This window comes from Corvus cornix, chromosome 21 (assembly GCF_000738735.6).
Source record: "Corvus cornix cornix isolate S_Up_H32 chromosome 21, ASM73873v5, whole genome shotgun sequence".
NCBI lineage: Eukaryota > Metazoa > Chordata > Aves > Passeriformes > Corvidae > Corvus > Corvus cornix.
This window is the reverse complement of record NC_046350.1, coordinates 4,051,391-4,064,518: the sequence shown is the minus strand read 5'-3', so window position 1 is coordinate 4,064,518 and position 13,128 is coordinate 4,051,391. Positions and strand designations below refer to the sequence as shown.

The window sequence follows — 13,128 nt, the reverse complement described above, 5'->3', positions numbered from 1 at the left end:
TAATTAGAGATGGTTTCCAGATGCCTCATCTTCAGTTTAATTAAAAAAAAAAAACCAGGGAAACATTGCAAAGAAAATGTCACGTTAATGCTAAGTGGACAACTTCAAATTAACTGGTACCATACGTGCAGTTTCCTGTGATTCATATCCCTTCTGTCCCTGACAATAATTTGTGTGGTGAATGTGAATTGAGTCCAACTAAATGGGAAAGCTTTCCCATTTCAGGGAATTACAGAGGGATAATCAATATTGGCCTCTGCACATTTAAAGACATTATGTGGCAGAGAGCAACTAAATTTTCTGGCGTGATGTGAGCTGACATGGAGTGAATGTGGACCTGCCAGTACTGAACAAAGTCCAGAACCGCTGTTAAAAGTGGATCTCTGCAAAATATTTTCCTGAAAGCCCATTTTTCCAGTTCAGCCAGCGAGCTGACACTTTCATCAGCCTTCAAATGCTTGCTTATCTTCTGGCTCTAAGCCCTGGAGAGAAATGAATCTGTCAGGATGCTTTGTTTCAAACTGAGGTGGATATTGGAGGCCATAGCAAAAGATAGAAACCCATTTCCTGTAAGAGCCCAGGGCAATTACTTTACTTCCTGTACGTTTACCTGAGCCCTACTCAATCCAGGACCAAATGAAACTGGGCAATAAGCTGTGAGACTTGCAGTCCCTGACCTTGCTGTGGGCTCCAGCTCAGCACCCTGCACTCTCTGTGCTGCTTTCTGCTGGTAATCTTCCCCTCAGGGATTAGAGCAGGTGTCTCCTGCTCGAAGGAAACCACAATTTTGGTCATCTTTCAAGCTTACAGAAAGACCTGCTGTTGGTTTCTAAGATTTACAGATGCTGGGTTCTGTTGAGTGATAAGTTTTTGAAAGAAAAATTTAAAGAACAGCCTCATAAGGCTGTCTCTTGGATGTCACAGAAGCTGAGAAAAGCACTGAATGAAGACAGAGACTGAGTTATTCCTAGAGCCATTGCAGCTCCTTTTTTTTTTCCCGTCTTTCATGAAACTGGTCTATATTTGAAGAAATAGGGAGTCTGTCACATATTTCAAAACGTACGTGGCACAAAAGGAAGGTCTAGAAGAGTTTTGAATTTTTACAGATAGAATACATTAAAATTCATCCCAAATACAGAAGTAAAATTTGTGAGTTAAAATCAGTTTGTGGTGAGGCATCTCAGTACCAGGTGTCTTTTCTGAACGTCTTTCAACCTGTCTTGCATTCCTGTGCCCATTTTGCCTTGGATTCTTGAATTCTTAGAGGCATTTTCCTAGAAGGAGTAATCATATTGATTGACTGCTTTCCTCCCAACCTGCCTTAATCTCCCTCTGTGGGTTTATGGCCCATGTCCCTGAACAGATGGTCAAGCACTGAAAGACCTTTAAAGGTAAAGGGTTTATGATCTTACTTCAATTAAGTGTGTAGGGACATTTTCTTCTACGAGTCAGTGGCTGGAGACAAGGTGACCTTAGAGCACCATTTATAGTCTTAAAATCTTTTATTTTATGCTGACATTTTCCTACAATTGACACAACTTGTTTGTGACAGCTTTATGACAGCAAGGAAAAGAGTTCGACAGCTCAAATCACAAAGCCTGTTCTCACTTAATTAAAATAATTGCGTCCTTTTTTTCCAGATGAGCCCAAGAGAACTAAACATCATGGCAGGAGGCAGAGTAATTGTCATTAAATTAGTGCTGTGGTTGCTAATGGGTCCTCGTTCCACAAACATTCCTTCAAGTGAATGAAGTAATTTAAGGGATTTCACTACTGGTTCATTTTAATAGTGTGACTTTCTAAACAGTTTTGGGGAGCCCTGAGAATGTTCATGGTTGTGGCTGCCTAAAAAAGCTGTCCCAGGGCTTGCCCACTGTGAATTGCAGCATGGAAAGGGTGCACCAGGAACATGTGATGTTACAGCTTCTCCCAGTGGAATCAGTGCCTTGTAAGTGGATGGATACTGAAGTCAGGTGTATTTCAGACACTAAAGCTAAATAACTCGATTAACATGCTCTGAGCCAGTGCACAAATGTTACACTTGGAAGCCTGGTGGGTGAGACACAGAGGCCATGGAATAACCTGAATTCCACTCGATACGGGCAAGATGTGCGGCATTAATCTCGAGGGGGGATTACTGTGCTTAGAGGTGCTGTCCAGATGGTCGGGCAGGCTCTGTCTGTGCCCATGGCAGAGGTCGGCAGGGTGGAGCTGGGCTAGAATTAGGGAAAAGGCAGCTTAGGCACAGTTGGAATAAGGTTGGGGCCCAGCAGGTGCTCAGGCCTTTCTGAGCCAAAACCATCTGAAAAAGATTGATTTAGTCAATTCTTAATAGAACTAATACTGAAGTTTTTAGTTGAAAGACAAAATTAGAAAATGTAACAGTGAATGTCTTTTCTTCATCAGCATCTGCTCCTGAAATCCCTCTCCTTAGGAAGAGCCCACACTGAAAACGTGGGCAGCTGTTGCATACAGACACAGCTGTGAAAAAGCAGAGAGGGCACTGGAAACACAGAGGCAAATGGCTCCAGCAGCAGAGAAACTGCAGCTGAGCTGGCTTCTCTGGCTGCCCAGTTCATGATGCTTTAGACCTCTTGGAAGCAGCATTTCTGGGGGAAAGGGAAGAAGCATAAATCACATGTTTAGAAGTAGTGAATGAGCATCATGGTTTTGGTTCATCAAGTTCATCAAGTCATGTCCTGCTGCTTGTGTCAGTGCCCATGTATGTTGGGTTTTGAACCTTTGCTGAAATTGAGAGTATTTCTAACTTGTATTTAGTGATGTGCACTTCAATGAGATGTGTTTGCTTTTGGTATTTCAGAAACATCTTTACATTTAGTGCTTCAGAAAGGCAGTACCAGGCTGACTAACTCCTGTGAAGGTCTTGGGCTGGGGTAGCTAAAGTGTAGCTGTAAATGGAGTTTCTGCAGGTTTTTATAGGGTTTTTTTTTGATTGGGGTTTAGAACTGAAAGTGCTATGGGGAGAGTAAGTGAGAGAGAGGTGTGCCAGAAGGCATTGACAGCTTCTGTTTCCTCCTTGTATTTTATGACTTGTGTTGTTGGTTGGCAATCATCTTCTTTTGATTCTACAGCCATTAGGAGCAAGATTTCCCTGGGTGGGAGGTGGGAAATAGGAATACCTGAATCAAAGCTCTTCTGTGTATCACTAATAGCTGCCCATGAGTTGTTCAATGTTTTAGATTCAGCCTCTTGAGACAAGGTCAGTTTGTTAATCTGGTAAACTGGGTCTGTAGTGTGTCCATGCAAAGGTAAAGGGAGTGCATGGCTGGGAAGTCACAGGTCTAATCCTGGTGGATTTGCAGGTCAAATACACTGCCAGCTCTGTAACATTTAATGTCTTTGGCAGTCAGGATACTGAAATTTCTGGGTTTGGTCTTTCTACTTTGAGGGCTGCAGCTGTTTCCCGATGTATTACATAACTGTTCACACTTTTTCCATCCCTCAGCAGTAAAGTGAATCCCTCCATCCCGAAGGATTGCATTAATGATAAACCCATTTGTCTCAGGAGGATCTCCATCCTGTTCCCTTTTTTCCATCTTCCAAACCATATGTGTGTTGTGCTCCTGTGTCTTCCTCAAGATGTTCTTTCTGTGGGATGGAGTCTGGCTCCTCTGGTACTCTCAAAGTGAATTTCTTCCTCTGCAAGACTTTGACATTCCAGCATTGTTCAAGTGTTCAGAGTTCCATTTTTAGCTAAGCCACAGGCCAGCCTGGAGACTCAGACTTTGTTGGTTTTTAAATCTATTTGGTGGCATGAAAAGCCTTTGTTACACTCAGACAATAATAATTTCCTGAAGTACTGTGGAAAGAAGTCTTTAATCTCCATGTTGTGTCAGGTGAGCAAGATTTCTCTGAGGATGTCAAGTGAGGCAAGAATAGAAACCCATTTCAGTAGGCTTAGATCCTAAGTCCTCAGCTCAGTGTGCTTAAGAGTTGGGAGAGGGATTGTGTCCAGTTTAACCCTTCGTTATTCCCTGTTGCTTTTCCACACTGTTATCCAGCATAATAAATCGAGGAGCCTTCTGAAAGATTTTATTTTTCTCAGTTTCCATGATGATGTTCTTAGGAGGCCTGAAGGGGTGGATGGATCGTGTCAACTAAAAGGATTTAAATTAACCTTCTCTGGGTGCTCTTAGGATTAAAAATCTAACTTTAACTTGAATATTGTAATAGTTCTTTTCCAGTGCTATAAATCACTGGCATTTCTCTCTACTTAAATGAAACCAAATGCACATTTGAAGCCCTGCTTGCGCAGAATTCTAATTCTGAACCGTGAAACCAATATCTGGAGCAATGCTGCAATGGGAGTTACATTTCACTCTTCTCCTCCCTTCCCCTTGTCCCCAGGTTGATAACACATAAATGGTTAATGCAGACTCTAGGATGTCCTGGCAGAATTGATATTTGAATTTTGAAGGGAATACCCTTAGTGTTCTGTGCCAGCCACTGATTTTGTTGCATGTACAGCCTGGAAAACTGCAAGGAATCCTGATTAAATACTGCGAGGGGAAAAAAGGAGCTACAGAGCTGCAATACTTTTGGTTTATGCAGAAGTTTGCCTTAAGTCTGTCTCCTTATAATTAAGACCCTCAAAGTTTAGTTCTCTCTCCTTCCCTGTGTGGTACAACAGTGTCATTCTCGCCATTTAAGGTGTAATTTCTATAGCGTGGACATTACACAAAGACGTTTATGGGCTTATTTAAGAAATTCAGAAAAGCAGGTGGTAGAGCAGGCAACGAAACTCCCAGGTCCCAGATCTCATCCTGGGCCAGGCTTCACCTGAAGAAAGGATTAGTATCTTTAGAACAAAGTTTCCTTTGTTCTTCCCTTCAGGGCAGAGTTTTCTGTGGGATGGATATATCCTTCTGAGCATTTTACAGGAGAAGTTGCTCTTCCCCTGATGACAGTTTGCAGTCATCTCACTAAATTGCTCTTGAAAGATGCCCTAGGAGGATGGAAGGCTGTGGTTGAAGTGTTTGAATTAATAGTGGCGAGAGTGTACATAGCATCACTACCACCCGTGGTGCAGACCCAGTTTGGTTCTAGTTTGGAATTAATCTGTGGTTAAACTCTTGAGTCAAGCTCAGTATAAGAACTCTGGGCATAGGTGGTGAAATAAACAACTTGTAATTGAGAGTGAATCATCTCCAGAATTAACTACTCCAAAGCCTTTTTCAAACTGTGAAAGGAAGAGTAGGAAGCACTTAATGAATGTGTTTTTAAACGGGCAATTTGTGTTTAGCTCATCAGGGTAGAAGCATATGAGGCTCCTTGTACAGATCACAGATGGCAGGAGAGATTGTCTATTGTACTTAAAACTTAATGTAGCTTAAGTGGTTGCGATAACCTAAATGACGGATTTCTGTATTTGGAGTTCAATGGGTGCATTTCAAATGGAATGAGGTAGTGACTTAGTGCTTTTTAAAAATTAATCCTTACCTGCTTTATCTGCCAGTTTTGGAGCCCCCTCAGTGCTCCTGGTTCTGTTACAGCAATTCTGTTCACAAGAGCTGCCTGGCTGTGCCCTAAGCAAGATCTTCTATGGATCTGTCAGCTTACAGAGTCACCCCTAAATAGGATGTGAGATGGAAAGATACTGGGGAAGAAGGAGAAGAAGGAAGAGGAGGAAGAGAGGAAGATGAAGAAGAAAGCACTTTTTTTAAACCTTTTTTTTTTTTTTTTTCAGCTGTAACATGTCATGTAAATCCCTTGACTGGATAGGGCAGGAGCACGGCTTTAGGATTAGTGCGTATGATGGATTTAGGATTTGAAGCAAACATGTGCTGTGTTTCCATCGTATCTAGTTTTTGCTGCCTAGAGAGAAATGTTCTTTCTTTTACCAGAAATGTCCACTAAAATAGTGAGGAGAACCTTTGGAGAAAAGAGGAAGGCTGGTACAATGATATTTTGAAGAGCTGTATGAGAAGAAAATGTGATTGTTCTTTTTTTTCCCTGTCCTGGAAAGAGACTGAAGAGCTTATGCACCTGGGCAGATCCACGGTGAAAGGCAAGGGTGGCTCAGGAGGGCAGAGAGGGGAATGGATTGTGCTGTTAACTGTGCATTATTTACTGCAGGGGATGTTGTTGGTTGGTTTTGAAGAGCGGGTAGACCCTCAGCAAGAGTGGGACCTGCAAATCTGTTGGTGACCAAAGAAAGGAAAGGGTTTTCTTGTTGTGGGAATCGCTGTCAGGAGGAGGAAGCGGTGGAGGAGCCAACAACTATAAATTGCTGTGATGTCTTGATGAGCAGTTGGGAAAGTACCAAAGGAAGAAGAATCAGCAGGAGGAAAAGAATATCATCAGGAGGCCTTGCTGTCCAGAAATGGATGCATCTTCATGCCAAATTGCCTCATGGTCCATCATGTGTCTTCTTTAAAATCTTGAACTGAAGCCCACCCAATCCTCCAAAGTAGTCACACAGGTACATCTGAATAGAAAGGATTTTATTGGGATTTTAATGTTCTAAATCTGGACTGTGAAGGAGGCCTAAATTTGCTGAGAAACTGTTCTGAAGCAACCTGAAAAATACCACTGGATTTTGTAAATTCACTGCTATTTTCTCTTTTTCTGATAATATTTTTGCTCTATTACATGGAAAATGTGTACTACAGAATCTTGACACCTCCTAAGGCCATCAGTGCTTGTTTTCAGTCCAGCTCAGATATGGATATCTCAAAATCTCCCTTGCTTCAAAATAAGTTCTCAGTGGCCCGTCTGGCCGAAGACTTTTTCTGGGTTGGTGGCAGCATTGTAGCTTCTCCAAGATGGAAAATCGGCCACTTTGGTAAGATGCTGAATCCCTGCATTGAATGAAATGGTGACATCTCAAAAGCTTTCATGTTGAAATCTTAGTGGCACCTTTGTGTAGCAGCAGTGTGAGGAGCAGAGAAGAAGGAAGGACTTGAGGCAGCCCTGGTCTGATGTTATGTTGCTTGGTTGGTAGTGTAGTTCTTTTTTTTTCAACAAGCCCTCACTTATAATTTCATTGTTTATTTATGTTCTTCAGGACAAGCTAGAGCAAATTTGTACATTTTGATACGTGCTGACCTTTTTTCATTTTCTGTTGCATAGCCTCTGTCTTCTTCTTACCCACAGCAAGTATTATACATGATATCTGCCAGTATTATACACCTCTTAACTCTTTAAATTTTATTTGTAGTTTGGAGTTTTAAAAACAAGCATTTAGAAGTATCTCTGCTGTCTTCATGCACAGTAGGTCACTGGACTGTTGGGAGGTTGTTTTCTGAATGCTGATACACAAAATTCTCAAGCTTCACTGGCTCGGTGAGAAGGATCCCCTTTGGGTGCTCCCAGCAGCCTTTCATTTAAATAGGTAATAAACCCAGCAAACCTAATTAGAGATGGCCAGAGAAAACAGATGTTCTAGTAAAAGCACTTTAGTAACAATCTTCTTGAGCCACTTCTGCATGTCCAGTGAGGAAATCTGCACAGCCTTGACCAGAACCGCCCGTTCCCTTGGAGCACTTTTTTGTCCTGCTTGTCTGTCAGCTTCATCGATCAAAGATATTTTTTTTTAGCAAGAAAATTGGACACATAGATAGCTCAGAAAGTACTGGGAATTTTTGCAGAGGTTGAGAAACACCATCCTACTCTGCTTCTGCATTTCCCTGGATGCAGGTGGCTGATGGAGGGATGGAGAGCTGACAGTCTGACCCCGAATCGAGCCCCCTAATTTCCATAGGATTAAGAGCATCTCTTCTCCCATTAACATCTTGTTTATTAGGGGTTGTGTGCTTTAAGGATGGGTTCAGTCTTCCATTATCCCTTGTACACAGTAAACACTGTCCCAATCATTGCTGGCAGAATTGCACAGAAATGTTCTTTTCCAAAGACACTTTCAGATTGTTTTGGCCAATGAGCAGAACCAAAGTCCTGGACTTCAGCAAAGCTTGAGCCACTGAGAGCCAACAAGGGGGAGAAAGTTGTGCTAGGAATAAGATGGTTGGTTTAAAAGGTGAGAGGGACCTGTTCATGAGGCTGGAGGGATGCAAAACAAAACAAATGAAGATTAATGAGTTTGGATGTGATCTGGTTTTTAACTGGACCCAGTGTAGCGATGCGAGTCAGCCTGGTGTACCTGGGCCATGAACACCACAGACACTTCTTAGGCAGGACTTGAAAAGTATCTTCTGGACTGCTCAGCTGGACAGAATTCCCAGCACACGCTGCTGGATGTATTATGTATTTGGATATATTACATATTTTATATCACTATATTGATATATTGACTCTAAATAAGATTTTATGCCTCCTGTCTAGAAAGAAAGTGACATTCCTGACAGGAATAGTTGGAGCCAGTCAGCTCTTTGGTTTACATGTTGATGAGCCACTTATAGCTGCGAAACCATTTCCAGTGAGACTTTAAAAAAATGGGGCAGTCATTATGTCTTCAATGGATTGGCAGTGCTGAATGTGTGACAAGTGTGGGAGTCCTCTGTTTGTGTGTGGGAAAGCTGTTTTGGTTTGGTGATATTTTAAGGGAACAACTTGCCCTTCTGGTGCACGTGTACTGGGGGGTTTCTCTGGGCTCACAAACATCTTCTGGAGGCCCTGGAGAGAAATAAGCTGCTGAAATCTCGTTTTCCTCTCCTGATGTTGTTTAGGAGGGTGGTTGTTGTGAGGCACACAATTAGGACTCATCCTTCCAGGATCTGCTCATGGGGCAGAACTCAGCAGAGGGGTTTGATGCTCCCTGCTCACTGTCCCTAAGCCTGACTGGGGCAAAGGTGTGCAACGCAACCTGGGGCATCCTTGAACCCTGGGACGTGAATCTTTTGACAAAGCTGGTCCATGTACAAAAATACTCAATGACTCAATCTCCTGACTTCTTTTCATCCCCACATGCTAAAATACTCCCACTCCTTCACACATTTACATCAAGCTCAGAGACTCCTAAAAGACAATAATCCTACTGAACCATAAATAATTAATTTGCAGACACTAGAACATCTTTCTAACAATAGACATGAAATTGGTCTCTTTTTTCCCCCTTTCTTCAGGACAAATTGTAGGGTTTATGGTTTGTGTAGTTTTGCTATTTATTGTTACTTTAACACTTAATATAGTAAATATAAATGTTATTAAGAAGCATGAAAAATGACTGTGAGTCTTTTTGCTGCATCAGTCCGGTGTGGAAATGGGTGTTCCACGTTTCTATTCCCTGCTCTGCTCTGGCAGTGCTCTGTGCTGCAGTACAGAGATCCATCTTCTCTCCACGATTTTTTTTGTCCAGATGCAAATTGAGGCAACTCATTAGATCAGAAGCAAGCTGAACATAAGCTGAATTCTGAAAAAAAAGGAACTAATGAAGTACAAAACAGAAAAGCTGTAGTTCAGCCTTAATTGAAGATAGTTAAGAGCCATTTCTTCAAAAACCTGGTTCATTGCAAGACTGGGGGATTTTTATTTGAAGTATAGAAATGAATCCTTAAAGAAGGAATCTGAACAATGGCAAGGAGAAGTAGTTCTGCTTCTCAGCAGTGTGCCCTTTTCACTTACATGCTGTGAAAGACTTCAGAAAAAAATATCTCATTTTCTGTTTGATGTAAGTACCACTAGGATATCTTTTTTTTTCCTTCCAGTCTCTGTAGTGCTCTAAACTTTCAGTCCCACAGGGGAGGGTGTGTGTGTCAGTGCAACACACAGGGACGGGTGTGGAGGTGTCCCTGCTCCATCTCCTGGCCCTTGCCTGGCTGCCCCCAGCAGACACCTCTGCATTCCCTTCGGGGTTTTCCTTCCCATTGCATTGGGAGGATCCAGGAAAGCTGCTGCTCTGACACAGGAAGAGATTTCTTGTGCCCTCCTTTCCCTCTGTCACCAACCCCAAAAAAGATGACAACAGACACTGAAATATTGGGGCTGGTCACGGATCACCCAAGCTCAGTCCAGATGAGCTGGAACTGCAGCAGGCGGTTGTGAGATGCTCAGGGTAGCTTTGGGTGAGAAATCCTGCAACAAAATAAACAGCTGCATTGAAAAAGCAATCCAAGGATGCTTATTAAAATTTTAACAGCAGGGAACATATTCATACTTCATGTGAAAGCAAAGTAAATGTGTGTTGCGGAAAGTGTGCGGTTTTATTTTGGTGCTTCTTCATTATGTTCTGCTTTGTAACAGGTATGATCTTTGATACTTTTCCCATTTCTACTCTTCTCATTTCTTCAAGTAAGACTATTTACTGCTATAACTCCCAAAGAGGAAGTTGGAAATGTAATGTGATTTGAAGTGTGTGTGATTAGAGTTAAGAGAAATTCTTTTATTAGCTATTTTGACCAATTTTTTTTCCAAAAAACCCTATAAGCCTTATGAAATTAAAATAAGTTCAAGCTTCCAATAATTATTATCTCAGTAAATCTGATAAATATTTATCTTCATCTGAAGTGGAATGAAAGCAGATATTGAAAAGATTGAGTGTCTGGGAGAGAGTTGGGATCTGATATTGCAGTGGATTCCAGTGATGTTTCTGGCACAGCACTTGCCTTTATGACTGGCACCTGCGGAATATTAATTTTTTCTAAAGGCATCTCTGACTGAAGCCAAGGGTCCAGCTTTAAGAAGTAAAATGTTACACGAGGGATTATCTTGTTCTCAATTCTGCACCTTCTCTCCATGAATATTTTATTAACATGGACAGTGATCTCTACAGAATTGTGCCTTTAAATTAAAATTTTCTTTTACTATAGCAGTCTGCTTTCAAATGAATCTATTTTGCTGAACCTTTTCCAGAGTAAATTAATTGACTTTTTCTGAACATAAGCTCAGGGACATCAAAGCTTTTTCCCATTTCTTTTTTACTTGCCTTGCCTTTGCCTGAGAGGTAGACTTGAATCACTCCAAAGTGCTGTGTCGGTGTTGATGCATTTTGGAATACATGGAATGAGTGTTTTTATTTGGGCACTGTTTCATCTTTAATCTTGATGGCAGAAGATTGATAAAAGAGAGCTGACCTCAGAATCTCCTTGCATTTATTTATAAACTAGAATGTGTATTGCATTAGTTTTCATTCTTCAATCCAGAATCTCAGCAGTAATTTTCACTTCTCATCTCTAGATCTGAAAAAAAAAAAAATGTTGAACATGGTAATAGTTTTAATTTTACTTCAACAGATCAGGCAGAAAGTCAAAGGAAAATCAGGTCACAGGCTCTGCTCTGTCATCATGGGAAATAAATGGGAGACTTGGCAGAAAATGTGAGTCTGCATTTATTCCTGGGGCAGAGCCAGTTGCTCACAGTTGGATTGAAGTTGTTGAGCTTAATCCTTGCAGCAGCTGGATTTCAGAAGAAGGCCCCAACCTGGCTCCCAGGGGCTTCCAATGCCAGAGCCCTGGTTTGGCAGCAGCTCCCCAGGAAAGGGCAGGATTCCCGCAGAGGCAGAGCAGACCAGCTTGCCTCCCTTGGAGAGAGCCTCTCCCAACACTGGTGGCTTTTAAGGCCACTGCCTGCACTGTTTGGGATGCTGCCAAACCCACAGGAATGGAACAGGTCCTGAGGCCCAGAGGCAGAGTACAACACAGGTGAGAGGCCTGCTGTTAGGAAGATGTGGGTTTGGGGGATTTGGAAGATGAAAAATCTGTGCTGTGAGGTTCTTGATAAGCAAATCTATAGGATCAGTGACTTAATCCATAGAAGCAGTGGGACCTTGCTGGCCAAGGATTCCAGTTCCCAGGGGAAATTTCATCCTGTGTCCAGCACAAGGTTTACATGTTGAAGGAGCTCAGATTCGAGGTGGTCTTGAGAAAGGTACATACCTTGTGCTGGTTCCAATGTATGTATATTTCATATAAATTAATATGGGAATGAAAACTTTCACATTTACAGGTAAGTCCACAGTTGCCAAGAATCTTTCTGACTTTTTGGTCTTAATACCTGACCTCTTATATCAGACACTACAGGAGACCTTGCCTTTTGACTTGAACTGTTCATTTGGCAGCTGCTCGATGTGTTTTCTTCCTGTAAAGGTGATTCCAAAGGAACCAAAGTCTGACTCACTGCTATCACTTCATTCCTCTCCTCAGTGGAAAGATGTATGAGCTCCATGCAAATGGGCACCCAGATGATCAAACTCCGAGGTGGTTCCAAGGGGCTGGTCCGCTTCTATTACTTGGATGACCACAGGTCGTGCATCCGCTGGAGACCTTCTCGGAAGAATGAGAAAGCCAAAAGTGAGTGTCAGCCCCAGAACCTCCCCTCTGACCCCTCCTGGGGCCTTGTCCTCTTGTAAACAAATGAAAATGAAGGATCTGGCTCAAGGACAGGTGTTGTACTTGACTTTAAAGGGCAGTAAATGATTTTATGATGGATAATTTATGAAGTTGAGGTTGCTGTTGTTGGCTGTGCAGGTTGCAGGGGTGTAGTGTGTTGTAGGCAACACCTGTGTGAACTGGGGCCTTGCAGTGAGGTTTGGGCTCTCCCTCTCTGGGATTTCTCTGTGGGATGAATGCATCTGCCCAGCCCAGGGCATGCACACAGCCATTAATGAGCTGCCTGCTTTTGTCATTGCAGTTTCCATCGACTCCATCCAGGAGGTGTGTGAGGGGAAGCAGTCGGAGATCTTCCAGCGCTATGCTGACGGCAGCTTCGACCCCAACTGCTGCTTCAGCATCTACTATGGGGACCACATGGAATCTCTGGACCTGGTGTCCTCCAGTGCTGAGGAAGCACGCACCTGGATCACAGGGCTGAAGTACCTGATGGCAGGGATCAGTGACGAGGACAGCCTCTCCAAACGCCAAAGGACCAGAGACCAATATCCTTCCCGTGCTGCCTGGGAGTGTTTCCCAGCAGTGGAGAGCTATGGATAAGCTCGGGATTCCTTACAGTATTTGCTTTGCTGCAAGTGAGCACAAGGCTCAGAGCTTCAAAGCAGTTCCCATTGTATTCCCTGTTTCCAGAGACAGAGAAGTTCCTGAAGAGGGTTGTTCTGGGCAAGATTTGGAGGTGAGTGACTGAGTGGACTGAAAAAACACACAGGTATTTTCTTTCATATCTTACTCCTGGTATAAAACCATCCATTTAATTTGGTGATGGAACACTGAGATTCACTCAGAAGCTTTTCTTCTGTGCTGTTAACTCGGCCCAGAGCATGTG

The 13,128-nt window shown here is 42.7% G+C and overlaps 1 protein-coding gene across 16 annotated transcripts in view; it reads left to right on the top strand.

Annotated features, from left to right (window-relative positions):
* Positions 1-13,128, top strand: part of PLCH2 (phospholipase C eta 2) — a 74,277-nt gene that overhangs the window by 32,669 nt on the left and 28,480 nt on the right. For 6 of the 16 annotated variants that reach the window (XM_019289760.3, XM_039564105.1, XM_019289761.3 and 3 more), the window contains 2 exons: positions 12,057-12,203; positions 12,544-12,787. In XM_019289760.3, coding sequence (XP_019145305.3) covers positions 12,057-12,203; positions 12,544-12,787 — 391 coding nt within the window. Of the gene's footprint in view, positions 1-6,449; positions 6,806-12,056; positions 12,204-12,543; positions 12,788-13,128 lie in introns of those variants that run through there. The other 10 variants (XM_019289771.3, XM_019289768.3, XM_019289770.3 and 7 more) reach the window with 4 other exon arrangements.